General features: G+C 35.2%; 2 protein-coding genes across 3 annotated transcripts; one reads left to right on the top strand and one right to left on the bottom strand.

Annotated features, from left to right (window-relative positions):
- Window positions 1-1501: 1501 nt before the first annotated feature.
- mitfa (melanocyte inducing transcription factor a) lies at window positions 1502-18654 on the top strand. Of its 2 annotated transcripts, none has more exons than XM_077198113.1 (9): window positions 1502-1875; window positions 13585-13806; window positions 14837-14932; window positions 15034-15148; window positions 15297-15389; window positions 15879-15935; window positions 16091-16166; window positions 16359-16506; window positions 16883-18654. In XM_077198113.1, the coding sequence occupies exons 2-9, from the start codon at window positions 13735-13737 to the stop codon at window positions 17276-17278; spliced, it is 1053 nt and encodes a 350-aa protein (XP_077054228.1). In that variant the 5' UTR covers window positions 1502-1875; window positions 13585-13734; the 3' UTR covers window positions 17279-18654. The 2 variants fall into 2 exon arrangements, with proteins under 2 accessions (XP_077054228.1, XP_077054227.1); XM_077198112.1 differs by lacking the exon at window positions 1502-1875 and adding an exon at window positions 13130-13217.
- eevs (2-epi-5-epi-valiolone synthase) lies at window positions 18238-25275 on the bottom strand. Its single transcript, XM_077198111.1, has 5 exons — window positions 24904-25275; window positions 22697-23330; window positions 21759-21995; window positions 20239-20491; window positions 18238-19224 (listed from the first exon to the last, which is right to left on the bottom strand). Exons 1-5 carry the CDS (start codon window positions 25143-25145, stop codon window positions 19139-19141), a joined length of 1452 nt encoding a protein of 483 aa, XP_077054226.1. The 5' UTR covers window positions 25146-25275; the 3' UTR covers window positions 18238-19138.
- Between the last annotated feature and the right edge of the window lie 1492 nt (window positions 25276-26767).

Below are 26767 nucleotides of genomic sequence, written 5' to 3'. Positions count from 1 at the left end.
TGCATTTACTGAATGAGCACTGTACCACTGTTCGTCCGACTGTTTGCACTGTATTTTATTTTATGTTTTAATTACTCTGATTTCATTTGATTATTTCTGTATTTTATCTTTTATTCTAAACTGTTTTAATTATTCTGATTTCTTTTGATTATTTAAATTTCTTCTATGTAAAGCACTTTGAATTACCATTGTGTATGAAATGTGCTATATAAATAAACTTGCCTTGCCTTGCCTTTATGTATGTTGCCCCTTCATTAAGGTTAGAATTTTTCTTCAGTGTTATCAAACTTTTCAAAACACATTCAAATCCAGACTGAAAACAAATCTGCTTAGCTGTGCATTTACTGAATGAGCACTGTACCACTGTTCGTCCGACTGTTTGCACTGTATTTTATTTTATGTTTTAATTACTCTGATTTCATTTGATTATTTCTGTATTTTATCTTTTATTCTAAACTGTTTTAATTATTCTGATTTCTTTTGATTATTTAAATTTCTTCTATGTAAAGCACTTTGAATTACCATTGTGTATGAAATGTGCTATATAAATAAACTTGCCTTGCCTTGCCTTTATGTATGTTGCCCCTTCATTAAGGTTAGAATTTTTCTTCAGTGTTATCAAACTTTTCAAAACACATTCAAATCCAGACTGAAAACAAATCTGCTTAGCTGTGCATTTACTGAATGAGCACTGTACCACTGTTCGTCCGACTGTTTGCACTGTATTTTATTTTATGTTTTAATTACTCTGATTTCATTTGATTATTTCTGTATTTTATCTTTTATTCTAAACTGTTTTAATTATTCTGATTTCTTTTGATTATTTTAATTTCTTCTATGTAAAGCACTTTGAATTACCATTGTGTATGAAATGTGCTATATAAATAAACTTGCCTTGCCTTGCCTTATGTATGTTGCCCCTTCATTAAGGTTAGAATGTTTCTTCAATGTTATCAAACTTTTCAAAACATTCAGGCTTGAATTGTTGGAATTCTATTTTATGCGTTATGCTGTCAATCTGAGTTTAAGACTGTTAGAGACATTCTTGAAAGGACGTTGGCTTATTAGGTGGAGGATTTTCCTTTTTTTGTGTGTGATTTACTTTTATGATTTACTTTTATCATTCTAAAAGTAACTAATTAAAAATGAATTAAATCTGCCATATGTTTCTGTGCCAGGTATACTTTTGTACATTCAAACCATTATATGTACTCATGTATGTGTGTATATGTCATTGACAGTGCCATCATCAACCATAACTCCCCGATGCCAGGAACAGATTCTTGAAAACTTCATGTTAGAGCGCCCTCTACCAGATAAATCCCAACACTGGACAATGGACTTCCCATTGAAGCACTAAAGGTGAGGCCTTCTGTTATAATTTGACTAATTTGACCATTGTACAAGTGTGATTGTTAAATTAACGCCCTGTTCAGGTGTTCATTTTTTGACATAGACGTAATATAACACACAAAAAGTTGCTGTCTTTCTTCATCTTTAGGATACAATGGTGCTATTCCACTGGGTATTCAGTGATGATCCCATTTGTAGGATTTCAGTCTACAGAGAAAATTCCATGGGCTCTGTCTTCGGCTAAAGAATACTGGTTTTTAAAGACTAAACTGTGTTAAATCCATAGGGGGGATTATCTGTACTCAGTGAATTCCTCCCCTAATTTGTGCTGCGTTTCCAGACTTTTGGCGTTCAAAATGTTTAATCCTATTTGCTCCACTACACTGACGATTTTCATAGCTTTGATTTCTGGTTGGTCTGAGTGGACTACACAAGCGGATAGTGTGAATCTCATACACAAAGTGATTTCATTGGCGGCAAAAATTACCCTTCTGGCAGAAAGGAACTAGCTGAAAGGATCTGGTAAGGACTTCTAATTTGTGTGTACATTTTTAGAGAATATACTACATTAATTGTGTAATATTTTGTCAATGACAGGTTTTGCGTAACTAGATAAGATGTTTAATATTATGGTAACTTCATTAAGTAAATTCAATAAGTAAAAGCAGGTGCAATTGATTCTGAGTTTGTGAAAAATGTGAATTTAAAGTACTTGTAGAGTTGCAGTTTATTATTATTATTTTAAACTTGGTTTATATGTTTTGCCCTAAATGAACGGCTGTTAAAAATTTCAATACGCATTTGGGATGTTAGGCCATAAATTACTACATGTTAGTATTAAGTTACTTAACTTCAAATTTTAAACTTCCTTTTATGTTTTTAAGACAATTCTTTAGTATAGTACACACTAACAATATCAGTAGTGTGCTGGTGTTTTCTCAATTACATGCTCATATTTGAATCAAAATGAGCAACCAAGCAATATTTTGTTGATCCTGGAAAAACTTTTCTGTCCAAATACGTAGTCCGATCCCTACCCCTAAACCTAACCCCTACCCATAACCTATCCCTAAAATCAGAAGAAAATAATTGGTGAATAATACTGATGTAGAAGCACCTCAGCCTGGTTGTAAACCAAAACTTGACAAACTGTAAACTTGTCTCTCAAATTTGATTGGTTGATTGAAATGTTGTTCCAGGATAAACAAAGATGTTGATCCAGGAACATGTTGTACTTGGTGAAATCACGTTCATTGGAAGTCTAGTGGGGACAATCAGGGATTTGATCTTGGATCCAATATATGATTATTTATTACTGTTCATGAAATACTAATTTATGTTTACTGTTACAAATTATATATTTATAGACCCACACGTTGGGTTTTCATGTTTTATGGGGACATTCCAAAGACTTAGGGATTTTTATGCTGTACAAACTGTATATGCTATTCCATAACCCTAACCATATCCCTAAACCTACCCATCACAGAAAAAAATTCTACATTTGTACATTTTCAAACAAAATCACTTAGTATGATTTATAAGCTGTTTTCCTCATGGGGACCACACACACACACACACACACACTAAAGATTAGTCAATGTCTTCACAAGGCAGACAAACCTTTTTGAGGTACCAGGCGGAGCCTGCCGAAGCAGAAAAGTTAAATCATTAAGCTCAGATGGGTTTGACCAAAGATTGAGTGAACCCTTAATTAGCTGAAGTACCTCTGACCCGATCAGAAATTAGCAAAGAATCAGCTCAGATACGAAGACAAAGGCAAACACAGTTCTGCCACACACACACTCAGTGCTAATTCAAGCAAGAATGCTCATAATTAGGGCTGCGTTCCCATTCTTCAAATAATTTACGTGGGGGAAAAAAACAGACTGCTTTGAAATGGTGACAGGACAGGATCCTGTCTACGGGGTTTAACGTCATGATCAACAATGTGGAAATAAGAGCTCACAATTTACTTTGAAACTTTTTTTCTTCTAAGTTGATTTCATTATAGAGGCTTACTGTAATGCGGAAACTATTCTCTGTTTTTTTGTTTTAGTGTTCAAAAAGTGGTAGATAACAGCATTTGCTTCAAGAGAGGCAAAAAAAAAACTCAATAAGACCATCATTTTGCTTTGTGACACAATGATTCGTTCTGTGAATTCATGTGACTGAATAAAATGCATTAAAGCTTGTTGCATGCTACCATTGTAATTACTGCTTCTTTAAGATAGCCCTGCCTTTTTTTCCCAAAAACAGATGACTTTAAATACCATCAGATTTCAGCTCCACGTGCGAATGGCTTGCCGTTGTCTACTTGACTCGTTGGTGGCTAGGGTGACCTTTCAAACTGCAATGCTTCAGGACTCTGTCCGTGTGTATATACAACTCCGGCTTTGTTTACCAGCTCCTGGAGATAATGATGCTCGAGGCACTGTACTCTGTCAAAACCTAGACAGCAGAAAAAGAGCTTTTGTTCTATGAAAAAAGGGGCTGGTCTGTTTCTGAGAGTTAGTATGTATTGGTTTACTGGCAGGTTTACAGAGTTGAATCAATTGTTCGTTCAAAGGTTTTGGGTTTGTAATGAGGCAAGATGAAACAGTTGACGACTTTTGCAAATTTATTGTCACATGGGCCTTTCATAATATAAAACACTTAGCAAATCAACAGTATCTAACATATTTGATTTGGATTCTTGCATCCAGCGATTGTTAGAACTGAACAGCGTTACAGAATACCAGAACCCTTAAACCAAAATGGATTTCCCAGCAGTTAATTTACTTTGCTTGAAACATCAAGGAAGAACCCTCAAGGACCACACGCCTGCCCATTGATGGTCCTCGGGGGTCGGGACCTTTGCGGACTTTGTGGAGTGGGTCTTTTCCAGTGAGTGAAATTCCTGAGTCCATTTCAGTGAGTGAAATTCCTGAGTCTGTTCCAGTGAGTTAAATTCCAGAGTCCGTCCAAGTCCGTCCCTGAAACTGGGGTTCCCGAGTCCATTCCAGTGAGTGAAATTCCCAAGTTTGCTTCAGAGAGTGAAATTTCAGAGTCTGCTCTAGAGAGGGAAATTCTTGAGCCAGCTCTTGCTGTCAGTTCTGGCACGATCAAAGACGTGGTCTTTTCCATATATGTTGCATCTTTTATGTGTGTCTGAGCCACACATACCCTGTCATGGCCACGGAGGCCACTCGTGGCTCCCTGCACTACCGTCACCTCCCTGGCTGCCTGAGCTACCGGCATCTCCCAGACTCCCTGAGCTATCAGCACCTCCATAGCTCCCTGAGCTACCGGCACCTTCCTGGCTCCCTGAACTACCGGTGCCTCCCTTGTTCCCCGTACTACCGGCATCTCCCAGGATCCCTGCACTACCAGCACCTCCCTGGCTCCCTGTATTGCCGCTGCCGCCCTGGCTCCCTGAGCTACCGGCACCTCTCTTGCTCCCCGCACTACCGCCATCCCCCCGGATCCCTGAGCTACCAGCACCTCCCTGGCTCCCTCCATTATACCAGAATTTCCAAGGCTCCCTGAGTTACCGGCACCTCCCTGGTATTGCTGGTACCGCCTTGGAGGCTTCCCGTCCTACCGGTTAGTTTTCTAGTTGTTAATTAGTTTTTTTCATCTTCTGTTCCCTGTTTTGTCACCATGGTTACACATTGTCTCATTCCTTCAGTTCAGGTGCTCCTCGTTTGGTTACCCCTGTTTGCACACTCTATTTATACTCAGTCTGGGGCTGAATACGAAATTGCCCCCTAAACCCTCAATCACTATTCCCTACGTTAGTCCACTAATAGTGTTCACTTGAAGGAGTGAATGAAAAAGAGCAAGCAAATTCGGACAGCCGTTGCGTATATCGACTGTACACTCGTTATTGCGGTGCAATGTTGTATAGAATGATTGCACTCAATAACGGCCACAATGGTTTTGGACACCACTACCAATGTCTGTCCCCTCAAAAATGCCCTATTTGAGAGTATAGGGGGTGATTTCAGATTCAGCCTTGTTCTCACCCTTTGTTCTGGTATTTGTCGTTATTTAAGCTGTTGAGTTGCGTTGTTTTCTCCTGCGTTTCCCTAGTATTCTGTTTTTTAATTTAAATACACTTCCATGGATTTGGATTCCTGCTTCAGTGCTGAACAGCGTGACATATATTAACACAAAATTGAGAAATTATAATTCTGTACCAAAGTGCATTGCAGTAATGTTTTTCCAAAATTTTTTTTTTTTTTTAGTTTATTTCAGGTATTTGTTTTTTTGGAAGTGTTTATAATAATGTAATTGTATTTATGTGTTTTTTTACACAATTGACCCTTCGCAGTGAATTTGATTGATAGGCGATCTGACCAATCATAATCCGTCATCCGCTGAATCCGCCATTTTTGTCCGACTAAAGGCTGATTTACACTTCTGCGTCGGACCTACGTCGGAGCCCCTACGCTACACTACACGTTGGTTTTCATTTATACTTCTGCGTCGTTGATGCGCAATTACGCATGCAGGAGCATGTGAAACCCGAGGGAGGGGTTAAACAGGAGAGTTTAGATTAACGTTGGAGGATTTATTTAAAAAAAAAAAAATTTATTAATGCTTAACACAATACACAAATAATAACAGATAACAGAATACAAAAACAACAACAACAAAAGAAAAAAGAAAATAACAATGGGGCAATAATATAAATTAAACATATTGATACATTATAAGAATTACATGACACTGAAAAAAGGAAAAGAATTACAAACAGATAATGTTTTTAAGGCTTTTTTGTTCTCAGACAACTTAATTGAAAAAATATATTTTTCAAGTTCTTTAACAAATATAAGAAAGAGAGGTTTGGCATTTAGATATTTAGACTTATGAATATGGAAGTTTGCTAGTAATAAGATCATATTAATTACGTAAAAATTACTTTTTTTAGATTTATCATAATCAATAATTTCAGACCTAAAAAATCCTAAAACATCCTGCCAAAACATTTTCGTAAATGGACAATACCAAAAAAGATGAACTACAGTTTCGTCAGAGTTGTCACAGAAATAGCAACTGGAGGAGATCCTTTTTGAACTTTTTTAGATAGTGATTTGCAGGGTAGCATTTATGAATTATTTTAAAAGAAATCTCTTTTACTTTATTGGTTAAAAAAAGAGATGTGGAGCATCCACACTTTTTTCCAAAAATATTACCAACTACATTACTCCAATAAGCAGTCACAGGTGATAAAGTAACAATGTCTTGCTGAAATAGTGAACGGACTGATCTATTATTGTTTTTATTTGGAGAAGCAAAGCACAATTTGCCAACAGGAGTATTGACCAAACTCAGAGAGACTGGAAGAAGAGAATGAGTTCCTCTCAATAAAGCAAGAGCACCTGATTGGATTGAACCCATAACTATTGAAAATTCTTTGGGAGAAACAGGAAATTGAAAATGATCTAGAAATTCCTTATATGAAACCAACAGCCCTTGAGAATTGACTAACAAGATATCTTTAGCAAACCAATTCTGAAAAAATATAGATTTATTCTTGGATAAAATATTACAGTTATTCCAAATAAAATAATGTTCGAGGATTTGAACTTGAAAAACGGAGTGTACTGACGTCTTTCCGCGGTTAAAACAACATTCCTTCTCATGTTCATGCATGTTTATTTGATGCTATAAATTAACTAGAAGGAATAGACGATCGGTTCACGAGCAGCTTTAACTGAGGCTCGACAGCGATCTGTCAGACACATTTAAACAGCCACAAAACTGCATTATTGTTTAAATTTCTTTAAAAAATGACCGAATTTGAAAGTTGAGACTTTGTTACATATCAAAAGTAAGCTGGTCTGTCGGCGTGTTGTCAAGTGTCCTCTTCGCTCCGAGACGTATTTTTTACTGTGTGAGCACGGTGAGAACATGGTGTGGCGTGAGAGAGGCGTGGCTTGTCGGACATAGCAACAGTAACTAAAGGGGGCGGGTCTTTGCGAACGGTCAATTGTCATGTGTTCCAAACAAATGCAGACAGCTAAGGAATGGTAAGCAAAAGAGCTACAAAAGAATTTAATCAGAGGTTTAATTTAATTTGATAATGTTTTTGACCATTTTTTGCTTTGTTACAGACTTGCCACATTGCAACATGTTTCTCCAATTTATTTATTTTAATTCATATAATTTTTAATATATTTATATATTTTAATTTAAAAATCTTTTTTTCTGCTATATTATGTCAAAACATCTAATATGCCATCATTACAACATACAGTAAACAAGGTTTTTGCTCATTTTTATCTATGAAGAGTCTCCTAACTGACAAACTGTCTGTGCAAATCTGCAGGATAATCTTGGATTTGTTAGCAGTGTATTATGTACTTTCATTAGAGTGACTAATTGCCTTTTATTTCCATATTTGTTTGACTATAAAGTCATCATTCATTCTGTTTTTGGCCTGTGTGGCCTCTCCGACCTCTGACACCGTAACAAATATTTGTGCTCTCAACACCCACATTATGCTACACTGTGTATTCAGTTTTGCCCTGGACCCCCAACTGTCATAACCGGTCTGTCTCAGATTTTTAATGTATTTATATCAGAGATTTGACTTGGGACAGGAGCACAGCTGCACACATAAGTAGTATTGTATGTAAGGAAGGGCATTTTTGTAATCCCTTGTATATTGTCCAGAGTTGCCCATTTTGGTCCGAAGCTGGGACATATTTGTTGATGCCTCTTGCCACAGGCTCAAAAGCACATTGCACGAATATGGCTGGATAAAAAGCTGCTCTTTTGTCTCAGACCCCTCCTCTTGAGCTGCGTGTCTTCATCATGGCCCTTTATGCGTAATGTGAATGTCTCTTCACTAAAGCCAAATGCTAATTCACACCCCTCAGGCATGCTTTTAAACCTAGTCACTTAATGGCTGTTAGCATACACACACATACACACACACACTAAACACTTTGTGTATAGCAAGATACAGTACACTGGCAAATTAATTGTTTCATGCTTTCAGTGGCCCCAAAGGAATTTGGACGCATAAGCTATGCTTAAAAATGTATAAATGTCAATGCATTAGATAACAAAATATCAAGCGAAGGCATCTGCGATCAATCAAAATGTTCATTAGAATTAACTTCACTATCTTGCTTTTTATGCCCTTTTTTAATCAAATAACCCCAAGGTGATTTTTTTTGTGAATGTATGAAGTCAGTTCTTCTAAAGTTTCCATGTGTAATCTATCATTAACTATGAACATATTCCACAAACAGTCTAAATACCTTTTGCATGATTCTAATAGTTATCTGTTGTTTTATCATGTAAAATCTATTAAAATTTGGTGAATTTGCTTGCAAAGTGTCCTTATGCTAACTTTCTTTTAAAATAAATGCCAGTTGGTGTTGTGTTTGTTTGTTAGTTTGACACACTTAACTTTTCTTTTACGTATATACATGCATCGTACAAGCTTGTGCACTTATAAATGCACACATTTTCTTTTCCACAAATGCTCTCTCACACTCACAAAGTGTCTGTTGTCTTAAACAAGCTGGATGTTGGTCATGCACATTTTGTGTGTGGTTCAGATAATTGTACTCTCACCATTGTCAGTAATGCCACATCATGCAGTTGACTGAACTTTGACCCCCTAACTGATCTTTTGTGGTCTTTAAGTTGACATAAAAGTTCTAATTTACTATGAACTTATGGCTACAGATGTGGTGTGGAATAGATGGTGTTTGATTTTACTTTGTCTTTTGTCCCCTTATTTTGCAGTTTCAGGCTGTGCAGCTGTTTTGCAAAAACATTTTCTTTACTGATATACTCATAGACAAAACAATTGAAGTTAATTCATTTATCAGAGTCCTAATTGTATAGTCCATGTTCAGGGGTAAACCAAACATTATGAATTAGATGAAAATAATCGCTCCTTGTATTAGATAGTTTACAGTACTTTTAGGTTTGATGTGTTAAAGATTGCACACAATACTGTATTTGGAACATGTACTTGATGTCGATTGTATAGCCTCTGGTAATCCATGCCTTGCATGTTACTGGTCAGCAATCCTATGCCAATGTTTTGATATTTCATTATTTAATTCAGTAATTCATAAAAGATTATCAAACAAGTCTGTTCCATTCTAGCAAATCACATGACTCAGACTGACAGGTGGGTGTTACTCAAAACTTTGCACATCTTGTCCGTTTAATAACCTTCTGCTAGTTTGCTGTTCTAGAAGTCTGTTACGTCCTTTTGCAGTGAATTGCATTGCATTGCATTTAATTTGAAGCTCTGCTGAAGTATTGGGATTTTAAGTTTGTAATCACATTTTTATTTAGTTTAGTCAACTACACCATGCTGCCTTCAAAAAATTAAATCATAATTAAATACATTTATTATATTAATTTGAAAGCATTTAATTGATGCTTTTATGTATATAGTGTTACTATATGTCTGTCGTTTTTTGATAAACATCTATTCAGCACCCAAGATAATAACGCTTTAGCAGCCTTGAGTTACCAACAAAATGTCACCAACCCCTAAAGGACACGGTTGACTATTTACTATCACCTTACTCAACCACACTTCTATGGGAATATGATAAAACTACTCAGAATTTATGAATCTCTCTATAGACACAGTAGCTGTTGGCATTTAGAGAATACTGCTTCTCTTCAGCAGGAACTCTTTATTGAACCCAGGGGGTTTGGGCCGAAGGAGGAAAGTACCAGCGAGAATAAAGAAAAGCACAAAGACTTTCCCTTATAAGAAAAAGCAGAGTGTTCTTATGTGGTCTGACTAAAGTTGTTATGGTCCAGAGCATGCTTTTGTTCAATGAATCCTCGCGTGACACATTTTTATGATGTGTGCACCTTTAAATAAGGATGCATTTATAAATTAATTCATTATTTTGGTGCTTCCCTGATAACAAAATATCACAAAATGGCATGCAATATGATGAAAGTATTAACTATTTCCACTTGTACATGTTCTGCATAAACCTACAATCTGTTTTAATCTATACATCCATAAAAATTCAGGAATTATTTCCTTTGCTGCAGGGAGTCTGAAAAACAATCGTCACATTGTTGTGACAAATACTGTCCCTATAGTTTACCAGAAGGGAGTTTTTAATGATCAGCATTTTTGTGTCTCGTGGTGTCATTATAAAATATCAATACTTTACAATCTTTAATAAATCATGAATCTTGTTAATTTGCTATGCTTGTCTGATTTGAAAGCATGCCTTAAGTTAAATAGTGTGAAATGCTGAACTGATTCCTAATCAGGAAATAAAATGTACAGGGCAGTTTTTAACGGGTGGCCCTTTCCCAAATGGCACACTTCATTTCCCAAATGGCACACATTTGGGTTTGTGGAATTAGGATTGTAGGATGTCCCATTTAGTCATTTAGGTCTCGCGAATTTAACTAAGGCTTAATCCTGGATTATTGTAAACCCTGACTTTGAAACTTTTAGTTAAGGATCTCATCAACACTCATTGTTTTCAGCCGTGTCCCATTTACTTTGTTTGTTCACCCTACATACATGTAAGCCTGGTCAATTCTGTCATTCATTGCTAAGTCTTGTATGTGTCTTTACTGCATTTCTGAGCATTCTCTCTGGTTTCATGTCTCTTGTTTTTTTGGATTCTCTGGTTGTTCCCCTGGATTTCTCTGCTCTGCCTCTGCCCTGGACTCTGTTATTGTTTGGACTGTTGGCCTGTGTTTTTAATAAATACCTTACCCTTTTAATAAATACTGCGTTTGGATCCTGCGTCTCGGAGCAGTTTCATCACACACACACACACACACACACACACACACACACACACACACACACACACACACACACACACACACACACACACACACACACACACACACACACACACACACACACACACATATTGTTTTTTATGTTAATATAATATGGACAGTATCTGTGTGAGATTCAGCCATCTATGTATTTACTTATTTTTAGATAATTGTTCACCATAATCCTATTATGCTTGCAAAGTATTCTTCATGTTTGTGTTAGTAATATTTGCAAATTTAATCATGCTATGTTTGTAGAAGTCAGTTCATGTAGCTATATTTAAGTGGTCATAATATTTTATTTTTAAAGTAATTTTGCACAGAAACAATGCAGAATATGATACTTGTTCTGATCATCTGTGGATAAAATGAATACTAAGTCATGTAAATTAATGAAGGGTTCATCAGAAAGAAGCAGTTCGTTTTTGCTTGAACATGTATTTTCGTATATCAAGATATAAGATAAAAAGAAAGAATAATAACATGACACGGTTGTGTATAAACCTAATTATTGTGCATGGATCCTAGGCCTGTTTCAGTTGTTATTCATTTTTAAACAATTGACAACAGTTATGTGGTTTAACAGATTCAAATTATGAAATAAAAAAGTACCCGAGGCACTTGTGATTTTGGCATGCTCATTATGAGCAGGTCATAGGCATGTATAAACTATTTTAATTTGTGTTTGGATAACTTGGATACGTATTGTATTATTGCATGCATGTGCTTCGTGCAGGCTCGCTAAATGTTATGTTACACAAAAAAAAGATTGTGTAAATGATTATTAAATAATGTTTTGATCAATATTTCAATGATTCATGCACTTACCATTTTGTTTATGCATGTTAACATTTGTTTATATTTACATTTTTTTTCTTAGCTTTTTGTGAAAATGTGAAAACAAAAGGTACTAAAACATGAGAAGTGTTTGGTTGAGGATTATTGTTTTGAATGTTTCAAATGTGAAATGTTTCGCTAGTGAAAAATAAATATACCAAAATGTATTTGAAATACAATTATTTTATGCTAAATGTTTTACAAATACATTTACATATTTATATACTTAATATAAATATCCTGCAATTGTACTTTTGGTATACTAAATATGTATACTAACGTCTGCTAAATTAAGTACATACTAATTTTGTACTTAATGCACTTTAGTTACCCGGAAATAGTGCTGAGGTCCAACTAAAGATATACTTTAGTATATTTGATTGTGCTAAAATGGAACTATTGCAAGAATTCTTTAGGTACATTTAAAGACTGATATTATACAGATATCATACTATCCTTACTAATAGTGATATTAAAACACATTTAGGCTTAATATGTGCATAGTGCAATAAAGTACTCCAAATAAAATTTAATTATAATATTTATATCAGTCTCAAGTGATACCTCAGTAAATATGTTAACTTTGTATGCAGATAACAGAACACTCAACGTTTAATGACTTTGTAGGTCCTAATCCAGTGGTTCAATCGGACAGGAATTTGTACGTCTGTGACTTTCTTTGTGCGCACGTACATACGTGTGCACAATATTTCAACTAAAAAAAAAAGGCAATTACCAAAGGCCCATCAGGCAACAAAGTTCTCTTTCCTTACTTTCTCCCTTCAACATTTGAGAGATAACTCCATCTTAAACTGTCTTGTTTTTAGACTAACAGTGGTTTTGATTGTATGCCGGATGCTGAGAACAAACAATGTTTTATGCAGAACGAGTGGAACTAAAGATGAAACGTTAGTTAGCCTTAAGCCAGTTTGAGTTTAGACACTAGTAACCCATCATCTCAAAGAGCCTTTTGTGTAATTAGACTGATGACGTCAAATGAACTCTATAAAGGCATAAATTCATAGTTTGGGTTAAAAAACAATATGAGAAAAGCAATCCCCTCCCAGCCCTTTAAATACATTTTCCCTCTTTTCTTTTGCATTGATATCTTCAACTGGCTAAGACGACGGCTCAGTTCTTGCACATCACAAACTGAATCCACAAAGGGAATATATTTAAGCTAACAATTAGTCTTGTTTAATATGTTGGAGATGCTAGAGTACAGTCATTACCAGGTGAGATGAGACTTTGTTTATTGACTTAGAGAATGTATTTTATATTGTTTTAACATATTGCAGCATTGATTGGTCTGTTTTAATTCTGTTTAGACTAGTGTGTTCCTTGAATTGACTTTCTCAGCCTCACAGCCAAGCCTGCGTTTTGTCTTCTTTTTTTAAAGCATGCTTGCAATACACAGAGCAATTATAACATGATCTAATGTATTCAACGGATTCAGTCTGTGATATGTTCAAAATATAAACCTAAATTGCTTATTTAAAAAAATAAAAACAGGATTATCTTTCCATGAATGCACAGATAGCATACAGTATTAGTATGTATCTGTCTGATTGTATTGGCATCACCTCTCTGTTTGTGACTCAGGTGCAGACCCACCTGGAAAGCCCATCGAAATACCACATCCAGCAGACCCAGAGGCAGCAGGTGAAGCATTACCTGTCCAGTGCACTGGGAGCCAAACTAAGCCCACAGGCCAACACAGGGCCCGGCCCCAGCCAGCCCACAGAACACGGCATGCCCCCTGGACCAGGAGCCAGCGCTCCTAATAGCCCTATGGCCCTTCTCACCCTCAACTGTGAGAAAGAGGTAGATGCAAAACATGGCATTGCCTGTTATGTCAATTAGATTATATTTTGCCAAAGTATGGTGTCAAAATGTGGTGAGTTTTCCTGAGAATTTGTGGGAATAATGTCCATAGACAAATAAGCAAAAGGGCAAAGGTAAACAAGAATCCCACGAAGCATTAGATTTTGTTCATATTATTCACCTATTTATCAAATTGTTCCCCTTTCAAAACTTTAGGGTCTATAAGATTTGCAATTATTTAGCACTACTTATTTGATCAAAATAGTAAAAAGAGTAGTTTTTATTATATTTAAATATTTACTATTTAAAATAACTGTAAAATTTTAAAATTTTCAGCAGCCATTGCTCCAGTCTGATATATGCTGATTTTGTGCTCAAGAAACATTTCTTATTGTTATCAGTGTTGAAAACAGTTGGGCTGCTTAATATTTTGTGAATACATCATTATTTTTTTCAAGATCATTTGATGAATAGAAAGTGCAAAATAACAACATTCATTTAAATGGAATTCTTTTGTAAAATTATAAATGTGTTGACATTCACTTTTATCAATTTAATGTGTCCATGCTGAATTAAAGTATTCATTTCTCTCAAAAACAAAATATTACTGACCCCAAACATATGAACGGCAGTGTACATCACTCTATCAAGGTTGAAAATTGTTATGAGTATTAAGTAACTGGTGGGGCCTGTTTGATCTAAAATAAAGCAAGTTGTGTAAATAGCACGACTAAATAGTTTCTCACCATTTCTATGTCTATGAGTGATTGATGAATTACTAATAAGTGCTGTAAGAGCTTTGAGGAAAGTAAAAGGTGACAGCTGGGTAAACAGCACAAAGGTTCTAAGACATTATTCATGTATGTGATGTATGATCATCTTTCATGAGTCCAATGTCATATTAATTTAGTATTCCTATTAGCCATTGTGGCTTTCTTACTAACGTGGGTCTAATTAATACTTTGGGATTGAAGCACTTATTACAAGGTGATGTGAACACATTTTGCTCTTAAAATTTGAATTGGGACAGATGGATGACGTAATTGAAGACATCATAAGTTTGGAATCGAGCTACAACGATGATATTCTTGGGTTCATGGATGCAGGACTTCAAATGACTAATACGGTAACAGCCCTAAGGATTGTAGTATCATGTTATTTAAGATTCATATAATCACCTAAACAGTCAGAACATGCACTGAAATATTTTTGGTTCTAAATTTTCAGATTCCAGTTTCTGCAAACCTGTTGGACATGTACAGCAATCATGCACTTTCTCCAGCTGGGGTTACCATTAACAACTCCTGCTCTAATCTGCCATCCGTCAAAAGGGAATTATCCGGTATATTCACACTGTCTTATCTATCATTAAAGTAAATAATCATTTTTGTTTACCATTTCACAGCCCACTGTGCTTAGGAATGGAAGTATCCATATTGTGTGCACTTTCGAATGCACAATATCAATGAAAGATATATTGTATTAAATAGTTACCCCAGCACCTGGCATGATGCACATAATGGACAAGACCGGACCATGTGGCAAGTTTGACACTTATCAAAGGCCTGAAGGCTTTCCAGTGGGTATGTTTTCCGTTCCTCGGCCTCTGAAAGGCCCTAAACATGAATAAAGAGTTGTTTTTTGTCCAGACACTGTACATTAATATCTATAGAATTATATTATTTGATGATCTAACATGCGTGTCAACAAGGTTTACATTTGAAATTACCTTTACACACATTAAGTCAAGAAAAAATATTTTCAAATTGCACAATTGGTGTATTAAAAATCACCCGTGTACTTATGACAGTAATTGCACACAATATGGACACTTGTAATACATGCTACACATACATTGGAACTTGAAGAGTTTAATTTAAAATAATTTTTTAATAAAAAACATTTATTTTTCTACTTTTTAGAATTTCTAGTTAACAGTAACACATTAGAATACATTGGCACACTAGGGAAGGAACTGTGAACTCTGTAATAGAAAGTTCTTGATGTTAAAACTGTGAAGTTGACTCTGATTATTCTGAAGTTGTTTCAGTTAATATAACTACGCATTTCAGAATCAGAGGTCAGAGCCTTGGCAAAAGAGAGACAAAAGAAGGATAACCACAACCTCAGTGAGTTCGATCATCACTTTATATGCATAAACATCTGAAATATCTGCTAAAATGTCTGTCACATAATTTATTTTTGTATATTTAAAATTTAAGTATAATAATAATAATGACAATAAAATATGACCATATCTTTATTGGCTTTTATATCCATACAGTTGAACGAAGAAGGCGTTTTAATATTAATGACAGAATTAAGGAGCTGGGGACATTAATTCCCAAGTCAAATGATCCGTAAGTCAAAAAAAACCTAAATTAAAATTAAAATACATTTTTTGCCTTACAATTAAATATATTCTGTATTCATATATTCAGCCTAAGCATCTATGATCTATACCAGAAAATTTTACACATATTTGCAAAATGTAAATATGTTACACATAGATGCCAAATGTAACTGTAACCGCCTGGCTCTGGTTTTTGCAGGGACATGAGGTGGAATAAGGGGACCATCCTGAAAGCTTCAGTGGATTATATTAGGAAACTGCAGAAAGAGCAGCAGAAAGCAAAAGAGCTGGAAAACAGACAAAAGAGACTAGAACATGCGAACAGACATCTCCTGCTTCGTATTCAGGTAAACCAACTGATAAACAAAAGCTACTCACTGCGATTGGTTAAAAGCTCATGGCAGCTCGTCACATGATCAGATTTTTGCAGACAAGTATGTTTCGACATGCCCTTTGACAAAATGCTTCTTTTTTTTAAAGTTAGATGGCAAAAAAACAAGCGTAACATTGCTTTGAAAGGTTATAAATTATGCTTAGTGCTTCAGTTGCATGAAATTTAAAAGTTACACTTGAGTAATTCATTATGGGGAATTTCCCTCATTTTGACACATGGCATTTGGTTCACAATGTCCCTACTGTTTACACGCATGCACCCATGCATTTTTTAGAGTAACGCTGTGTTATCCTAAAGTGTGTGTATTTGTCGTTTCTGGTTGTGTCCAGGAGCTTGAGATGCAAGCCCGTGCTCATGGACTCGCCGTTTTACCCTCTACCAGCCTTTATTCCTCTGACCTGGTGACTCGAGCTATCAAGCAAGAGCCCGGAATGGGGAACTGCACATCCGATTTGTACTCACACCTCCCCAGTCCTGATATATCCCGCCTCACCACTCTGGACCTCAACAGCGGCACCATCAGCTACAACGACAGCCCAACGGAGGAGGAGGAACCGGGGGTCTACGACAGCCCCAACAAGACCTCCGCCAAGCTGGGCGACATGCTTATGGACAACACCCTGTCTCCAGTGGGCAGCAATGAGCCCCTGCTGTCCTCCGGCTCCCCCGTCCCATCCAACAGCAGCGACAGCAGTAGTATGGATGAACATGAAAACATCTGTTAGCATTGCAGACAAACTTCGATGAACCAAAGTTAGACGATTAGATGTTTTTTATATAATTAAATGTTGCAGTACCAATGATACATTCAGGTGGTTTCCTTACAATCCAGATCATGTGTAACATTAAGAGCACTTTTAAGTACAGTACTTAATGTATACTTCATTCTGAATATTTAGTGTGTGTATATATTTTTTTCATATATCATTTTGGAGTTTACTAGTTAAGAATGACTGATTTTAACAATTTCTTGATTTATGAAGGATTTCTACAGGATAGCTAGAATAAAAACAGCCAAAGTGTAATTTTCAGAGTGGCTTGATATTGTCTACAAATGCAACTTAATTTTTTGGGGGTGTACATTTCCCAGAGGTGGAGTAACCAGTAACACAGGTCTAGGCATGCACAGTTCAATTCAAAACAGGACATCTCTACAAGAGAAACATAGAGGTCTGAGAGTAGTAAGAAGCCATCTAATTTAGTACTTTCAATGGGTAGCATTAGTTCATTGAATTGTTTTTAACAAATGTTTGTTGATGATGAAATTAAACATGTTGGCCAGTGGTTACCATCTAATGGTCATATATGACCAAGTCTGTTTGCCTGTCAGATTCCTCGTTTAACCATGAGAGAGTTGTTGGAAATTTTTAACATTTTAGATTTGTACTGTCACCGTCTAGTTGGATTTCAGTACAATATGTACTTTTGCACAGCATTGTAGATTGTATCAGTCAGGCACTGTTTTTAATCAGTAATCTGTGATTATTATTAGCAATCTTACGGCTTAGACTGTATACTAACATTATCAGTAAAATTAATGTCAAAATCCTGACTTATGATAATGTACATGAATGACTTGCTATTGAACAGCTAAATTACAATTGTTGCCTTTTATATTTATATCAGCTCATTGGCAGTCCTACTGCAATTGATGGAAGTCTACTGCAATTTTTTAAAGGTCAAATAAAGTCTCAAAAGTGGTGTACTTTTATTTATGCAATAAATCATTGATGAAGACAGGAGTGAACATTTATATCAGATTCAAATGTAGTAGTTTTCTCAGTCTCTATTTACAGTCTGCATTGTTATTAGCCAGATCTGGCCCACATCTGTTATGCATTGAATCCACATGTACAAGATGTGGCCCAGATCTGGGCCGGCACTATGTTGCTGTCCGGGAGGTCATTTTTAAATATACAGTACTGTAATATCCTTAATGTATGCATTTCAAAGGTTCATTGTTTTGTCATTTTTCTTTTAATTGACTTGACTACACTATAGGGTAAATGATTACTGAAAATCCTGCATTTGAAGTGCTGTTTCTGTTTTAAAGGCTTATGAAGAAAAAAGCAAGAGAAATATACATTCATTGAATACCAAACCGGTGTCATGTTTTCCACACATATACATGGTATCTAGGCTCTCAAACGTAATATCTTTTTCTTCATAACTGTCTTGTTGTTAATAAGTGCATTGTTTATTATAAACTTGCATGCATTACATCAAACACATTAGGTAGACTTTATTACAGTTTTAATACATGATTTCATGACTAACCGAAATATCCCTTTATCTAATATGAAATGGTGGAAAAGAACCCCCTTTAACACAACTATAGAAAGATCGTCACATATCAAGTCAGCCTTCTTCTATTCGCGGCCATTTACAAAAATGGCATTAACTGTAACGAAAAGCAATTGTTTTAAATGTAAAACACTTAAATGCCCATGATGTACATGATGTTTTCTGTATACAAAATAAAAAAGAAATAGAAGCTGTCATAGAATAGTACTCTAGTAGAAATTGTTAAAGCTAAGAGGATCCCCATATGTAAACATTGGTGTCAGATCATCTGTGAGGTGGCTTCATCGAAGTGAACCAGTGCTGAGCTCATCGCACCACTTCTCATACGCTCGGAACAGAGTGTCTTCATTAGTGTCGTTGAAGATTTCTAAGAGAGGAATGAGGAAAGAATATTTACTTTTTTTCCAAATCACGTTACACTTTAACCTTCTGGTGCTGTTCAGTCATTTTTGACTAATATATTTTTACTTCATCAGAATTATACGAAACTTGGAAAAGGTTTTGGCACTTGCTGTGTGAACACACAAATGAAATGGTCCTGAAAAAAATAGTGACACTTGTATTGTTCGCGGTCAAAAATTACTGCATTGGAAATGAATGGGAGACGAATTTCATTTATTGGAAACGTTTGGTACTGTGCACAAACGAGTTCTTACTGAAAGCTCATTTTTTGAGATATCAACCTTAAATTTGTAACACAACCTTTTTTCTCCACACATTTTCTAGTAAGTAAAATGTGTTTTGTAAAATATACATTTAATTAAAAAAAATTAAATAGCAATAAATGTAACATTATAACTTTTTTCACTTCGGCAATAATCTGCCAAGTGTTGTCTTTTAAAAGGGACCAAACTTAAGTCTGTTCTCAAAGCATTCAAGATTTATGACAGTTTAAGTTAGAAATTAAATTTTCAGGTCCATGCTCAAAAAATAAATAAATGGATTGTATTATATAACTACGGCATAAATATAATTTAAAATAATAAAATATTAAATAAAAAAAATATTGAACTAAAATATAGTACAATTTCATTGAAATAATAAAAAAAAAAAAATCCGGTCATTTTTGACAGACAATTTACATTACCAAAATTATTTTTTTTTAAGAAAAATTAAATTTTTGTACCAGAGGGTTAAACACCTTACACAATATCTTAAAAAAATCCCCTTAGGTGCTTTATCTTTTCTTTTTAATAACCTCAAGTCATATCCCTACCTGACATACAAGTTTCAAGTAGGGATACATGTAAGAACTCATGATTTTTCTATATTTAATTTACAAAATAATTGTAATTTATTCATTTAGTGAATTATTCAAACTCAAAATTTTTTTGTTGAAACAATGTTAAAATACATGAAATTGCCTTGCCTATTGTATTACCTGCTCTTCCGAGGCCTGTTGGTAAAGGCATTCTCACGAGTCCTCCAGAATGCTGTAGTCTGTCACTTAGAGATTTCTGCACCAAAGCAAAAGTGCAGTCTTGATGCCAAACCGGCAGCTCCATTCCCATCATGCAGCAGACGATCCTGAACTTCTCGTCCTCTGTAAGCAACCCCATCTCACGTGACACATACACCATGTACGCCATGTCAATATTCACTGCTTCACCATGGAGTAGAGCTGGTAGGACTTTCTAAAACAAGGAAAAAGGGATGATACAATATATCACATGCATTTATTGCTACATTTTGCATGTGTAAAACCAAAGCCTGAAACACCCCTTAGGAAAAATAAGTTTATTCAAGTGTGCTTTAGTATACTCTTTTAAACTAAAAATAAGAACGTATACTTTCAGTCCACCTTTTATGTACTTCTCAGAAATATACTTAAAATAGAACTTAGCCTAAGTATACTTGACTCATACTGACAGACAAGTCTAAGTATATTTGGCCTATACATACTCAATCGTTTGATCGAGATATACTTAAAGTATAATTAAGTGTTCTAAGTATACTTGGCTTGTAGTTGTGTTTAGTCTTTTGATTGAGTATAGCCTATTAAATATTTTTACTTAAATACCACATACTTTTACATCCTGTCTTATAAACGTACATTCTTTGAAAATATTGATTTATAAAAAATGTATAAAACACATATGTTTTGATGGACTCAACCTACTCCATCTATGTTTTGATCATCGGTCTGACCCAATCTGGACGAAGTCTTTGGTAAAAAGCGATTTTCTCAGCTTTTTATTTAAAATATTGTTTTCTTTTTCTTTTTTTTTCATGAAACTTACATATAAAAGTTTACATATAAAAAAATAATACTTAAATAGGAATATAGTAGTATACTTAAAGTGCAAAAATGGTATATTAATAAATAGTAAACTGTATGTGAGATGGTATGTTATGTTAACTTAATGAAATTGATATAAAACAACTAAACTAGTTGTTTACTGAGTGTATACTTTAAAGTGTACTTTCATAAACTAAAAAATGTGCTACAAGTATCAGTATATCTACAAGTTCACTTGTAATGTAATAGTTTCTATACAAATGAAAAACTTAGTGTTAAACTTTTTGTGTACTCAAAGTTCACTTAAAAGTAAACTTTTATGGACTAAAAAGTGGGCTAACTTAGTCTCAAGTAGTATTGACACACTACACTTATAAGTTATACTTTAGTACATTGATATTAGTATACATTAAGTATACTTAAAAATATACTTCATAAAATGAACATGAGGTATACTTATTTTTTGTAAGGAACAAAAAGGTACTTTAATGTGGAGAAACTGCATCCAAATCTGAGAACGGTTTTCAGAGTCACCAAAGAAAAGAATATTGAAAGCCTTAAGGCGAAACGATGAATCATTGTGTGAAAGCCTTTAATTTACAGTATAACCCCACCCAACCCTTTGAAAATAGTAGAATGTGCAGTCGAAGAAGTAAAGATACCATCTCTAGTTCAGGGCTGATCAGGTGACCGAAGTCGACCAATCTGTCAAGATCATCCTCCCACAGGTTTGGAGCTAATTCTTCCAACATGGTTTCTATGGCAACACGGGTGGAAACAGAAGCAGGGTCAATGCTGTCGTCTTCTAAAACCTTAGCGGACTGGAACTTGGAGTCTAACAGGAACTGTCCCTGCGTTTCCAGAAGTTCAAACAGCCCTCTGTGCTTCATGAGAGCCATCTACAAAAATATAAATATAAATTAATTAAAATCTGTTTGACAAATACTTTGCTAGGACATATTTCTCAATAGTTAGGTTGGTGACTTTTCTTAAAACTCTTCAGCTTGGCAGAGCAGTTTATTTCACATTCAAAATGCATTAAAGATACCAAAACACATTTCTCAAATCAAATCGTTTTTCCATAACACTAAGGTTGTCACCCAACAAACACACTTTCTCACTCATGACCTAAAAACACTAACAACAGGTAAGAAGTATACCAATAATAATAATTACAGTATGTGCACTTGCGTGTACTTACAGTGTACCTGCCTAAGAAAAGGTTCTGGGTAATATAAGGTAACTACATGGGTTAGGTTTAGGGGTAGGTTCAGGGTTATTACCAATTACCCAGTAATTGTAATAACTATACTAAGTACATAGTATGTACATGGGGAACAGGACTGTAAAATTGCTGTCATGTTCAGTTTTGTCTTATATTAGGTTTTGAACTATTATGTTCAAAAGTTTTGGCCTGAGTTTTGGTCAGGGTTGTGAGAAAACAATTCATGTCATTTGATAGAAATAGTAACTGAATGCATTTTGTGAGAAAGCAATGAGCGTTGAAAAAGGTGACCTTAGTATTGAGAAGCTGGTCCTAGCGATAGTAACAACTTTAATAATAAATATAGTGGAAAAACACCAAAAATTTTTATTGTACCTTCAGCATTTCTGCAAGACCATTAGATATGTGCCTGCGAGGAATTGTCTGTATAAACGACCGGTCCAAGAATGCAGCGACAGGTGCGATGTAGGTGCCTAGCTTATTCTTGCAGTTTGCAAAATTCACGCCCGTCTTTGCTCCGACACTAGCATCGATATAGGACAGAAGGGTGGTGGGAACACGAATGTATGGAGTGCGCCTTCTGTAGAGGGACGCTGCGAGACCCACGATATCCAGGCAGACCCCACCGCCGATGGCAATGATGGGCTCTGTGCGCCGGTCGATACCAAACTGGTGAACTTCCTCCAGGATCTTCAGAGCCGTTTCCATGGACTTGTTCTCCTCCGTCGTGGGCAGGGGCAGGATCCGGTACAGGACGCGTCTGGCCTCGAGGTAGTCGGTGACCTGAGAACCATAGAGATTGTACACTACCTCATCCATGACTATGAAGCGTTTTAAGGGCTTGGTGCTGGACCGTACGGCCTCAAGCTGCTCAGTGTCTCTGATGTGGCCCAAAAGCAGAGTGTCATTGCTGGGGTCAAGAAGGTTTTTGGTCTGAGTAACTGTATATGTGAAGGTGATGGGGGTGACCACTGTCCAGGTGGTGCCACTAGAGGAGGTGCTTTCGTAACTGCAACATATAAAGCTCATAACTCATTTTGTAACTTGTTTTTGATTTAAAAAAAGATGTCAAATTGAATATTTTGCAAAAAAAGTGGTGCTACCATAGTGCATTATTTCTGTTCTCAAACTAATCAAATATACAACAATTACTGCTGTAAAAATACTTGTAAAAAGTTAATTTAACCCTTCTATTGTTTTCAGGTCAAGAATATACTACATCCGTTTAGTTCAAGTTTTTTATCCTGGTTTGACTACAATAGTCAAGAATATCTAAACTAGTGCTGTCAAATCAATTAATCGCGATTAATCACATCTGAGATACAAGTTTGTGCTTATATATGTGTGTGACATATACATATATGTGTGTGTGTGTGTATGTATATATATATATACACAGACACAGACACACATAGGCGCGCGCACACACACATATACATGTATACAATTTATATATAAATAATATATTCATATATATACACACATATTATATAATATATATATATGTGTGTGTGTGTGTGTGTATATATATATATGCATGTATATATACACACACACACACACACACACACACTTATACATGTATACAATTTTTATATATATATTCATATATATACACATATATATTATATAAACAAACTTATGTTTGATGTGATTAATCAATTTGACAGCACTAATCTAAAAGTAATAACTATTTTTACTTTTTAATTTGTCAAATGTTACCCATATTCGCATAACCAGTTATGGCCTTTCACCCTTGCCCTTTCAGCATGTTGTTTGCAGATTTCTCTAAACTAAACCTATCTATTTGTCTGAAAAACGTTTTAGATTTTGTAATATCTTTCAAATATTTAGGTGTAAAAGACCTCTTGGATGTATTTTTTTCCTAAAAACTGAGTAACAACATAAACCACTAGGCCTACAGCACATTTCTGTAATACTGACACGACCTCCTTTGCATAAGTGGATATGCAAACAGAGCCTGTATTTGACTCCTCCTGTTTTAATGGAGACTTAGTGTGAAGTAAAGGGAAATATGTATGAACTAAAATTGTAGCTCTAATCGTATGTCCATTTACTAATAGCATAATTTCACAGATGTTGTTATAAAATACTGTAGCCTACATGAAATGCTATGCAATGCCAAAACTAATCACAATTAACCAGGAAATATGTCTTTAACATACATTTTTACTCAACTATTTACTCTGTTGTATATATAAATATATACATATTTTTAATACATAAAATAATCATAATACAATTTAAAATCAGATTAAAAGAACATTCTTACCTGCACTATTCTTACAAACATTACCTGCTGTACCCAAATAAAATAATGAATGTATCTTTTAATGTTTTCTTAGTGAGTCTGGCCACAGGTGGCTGCAGTTTCTCAGGACAGTAGGAGTTATTTGGACGTGATGAAATTCTGACCCTAATGTAAGTTGATTCAAACTTTGACTTGAATAAAACTAGTTCATTGAAAAGTTACACATAAAGCACACCTGACAACAGTTTTATGAATAAAATAGTATAAGTGTTTCTGTAAATGTTCAGAATACTTATTGATTTATACGCACATTTTAGCAGCTGAAACTCGTCCTTTCATTCCTTGCTTCACATTTTGCCCTGCTTTGCGTTTCCACGTCCCCTTCACCTGTACCAGGCTGAATACGGTTTCCTTCTGTTTGTTGAGGTTTTCCATCGTCGAATTCTCCAAGGATGGGTGCCAAGGAACAGCTGACTGCCGAATTTCAGGTGTATTTACTGTTAAAGGTTCATCAGGTCTCTCCATATTTGAAGAGTCGATATATAATGTCATGGGGTGCAACAGCAGGAATCAGGGAGGAGCTTGCAAGAAAAACTTATGAAAGATTCTCTCTCTCCAAAACCGCGATGTCTCACAGACTTTGAACTTACACAACTCACGTTCGCTACGATCAGTTACATATGATGATGCCCACACGTGCACCAAACGCCCAGAAGCGGGTGGATTATGAAATATGTCGAAACGTTATGAGAGCTAATTGGAAAGTTATGTAAATGGTAAAAGTCATTTTCATGCTACATTAGATTATAATTGATCAAAAAATAACGTATTTGCTATGTCTCACAAAAAATACAAAATAAATAAATGGGAATTATGCCTCTTTTATTTCTAAAGATTTACATTTTTTAAAAAAAGTTATTGGGCACCAAAGTGTTGGTGTATTCATGGATTCCGAGGACTATGTCAATATCAGTGTTTAGAGAAGGCGATAACTTTCATTTGATGATACACTCGATGATGATGTCTATGATTTGTTTCTGTCATTCTGTAATATGCATGGGGAACGATCATAAGGTTACGCATCCTCTTTTTTTATTCCAGTTATTGAACAGTTGTCTGGCTCACACATACAAATAAGAAAATTATGAATGATCTAAAATTCAACTAAAACAAGGAATAACATAAGGAAGATCAGGAAAATAACCATTTGAAGTCATGGCATAAAGTTAAGCAGGTTTAACAGGTTTGACTCTGTTTGATAAGCAACCACGTGCACACTTAAGCACAGTTAGTGCAGACCTCAGTCTTGACCTTTGCATTCCAAAATATCAAGTTACCCTTCATGCACTTTGGAATTACTGTAGCCAATTTTCGTGTTTGCTCTTGACGGGGGTAGATAGTGCATATATTAACTTTTGTAATGCTATTAGCAAATTCCATTAAGATCTTATGGGGTTTTATTTAGACTATAATAAATGATATGATCAATAAGTAATGACAACATTTATATTTTAAATGATTTGAATTTCATTAAAAGTTAAACAGTTTTCTACTTTTTGTAAAAGTTATACAAGATTTAACGCATTTCTTTCAATTTAATATAACTTAATTTGAAATTACTTACACAGTCCAGTTGATTGTACTTACAATTTTTAGGCAGCAACTTTAGAAATTAAAAAAAAATATAAGTTGACTTGAACTTTGCTCATACCATGTAAAATTATCCAACATACTTTGGAACTTTGGAATTGCTTCCATGCTTATGTGTTTTAACCCTAACATTAGGTTAGCTAAGGGTAATTTCTTAATATTTTAGACTCAAGAAAAAAAAAGTCAATATATATAACCACATTAATCACATTTTAGCCCAACAGAAACCATGCGCCACACAATAATCTTTAGTCTCTAGAAGGAGGCAATGGTATGAGAAATATATTTTCACCTGATAGCCTACTAATATCATTATCTTGAGTCTGTTTTGAGTAAGTGGGTCACATGACTTGGTTTAATTTTCTGTGGCTGTTTTGTCAGTCTGACCTAAAAAAACAATATGTCTGCCCTGTACAGGTCATTCTGACTTTGTTTGTTATATTACCAGCTATAACTTGACCAGTTATATATTAATCTTACTTCGTTTTAGTAGTAATCAAGCAGGGGTAGAAATTGTGTTTTGG

This window comes from Siphateles boraxobius, unplaced genomic scaffold, assembly GCF_051911475.1.
Source record: "Siphateles boraxobius isolate OS27281-9 unplaced genomic scaffold, OSU_SipBor_1 41, whole genome shotgun sequence".
Classification (NCBI taxonomy): domain Eukaryota; kingdom Metazoa; phylum Chordata; class Actinopteri; order Cypriniformes; family Leuciscidae; genus Siphateles; species Siphateles boraxobius.
This window is presented reverse-complemented; position numbering and strand designations above follow the sequence as displayed.

Bases quoted from the DNA above. Each gene is read 5' to 3' on its own strand.
- mitfa (XM_077198112.1), top strand. From the start codon at position 13,185: ATGTTGGAGATGCTAGAGTACAGTCATTACCAG. The intron at 13,218-13,584 runs GTGAGATGAGAC...TTTGTGACTCAG, and splicing joins TAGAGTACAGTCATTACCAG to GTGCAGACCCACCTGGAAAG. The intron at 16,507-16,882 runs GTAAACCAACTG...GGTTGTGTCCAG, and splicing joins ATCTCCTGCTTCGTATTCAG to GAGCTTGAGATGCAAGCCCG.
- eevs (XM_077198111.1), bottom strand. From the start codon at position 25,145: ATGACATTATATATCGACTCTTCAAATATGGAGAGACCTGATGAACCT. The intron at 20,492-21,758 runs GTATCTTTACTT...TCCTTGTTTTAG, and splicing joins TCAGCCCTGAACTAGAGATG to AAAGTCCTACCAGCTCTACT. The intron at 19,225-20,238 runs GTAATACAATAG...TTCCTCTCTTAG, and splicing joins AACAGGCCTCGGAAGAGCAG to AAATCTTCAACGACACTAAT.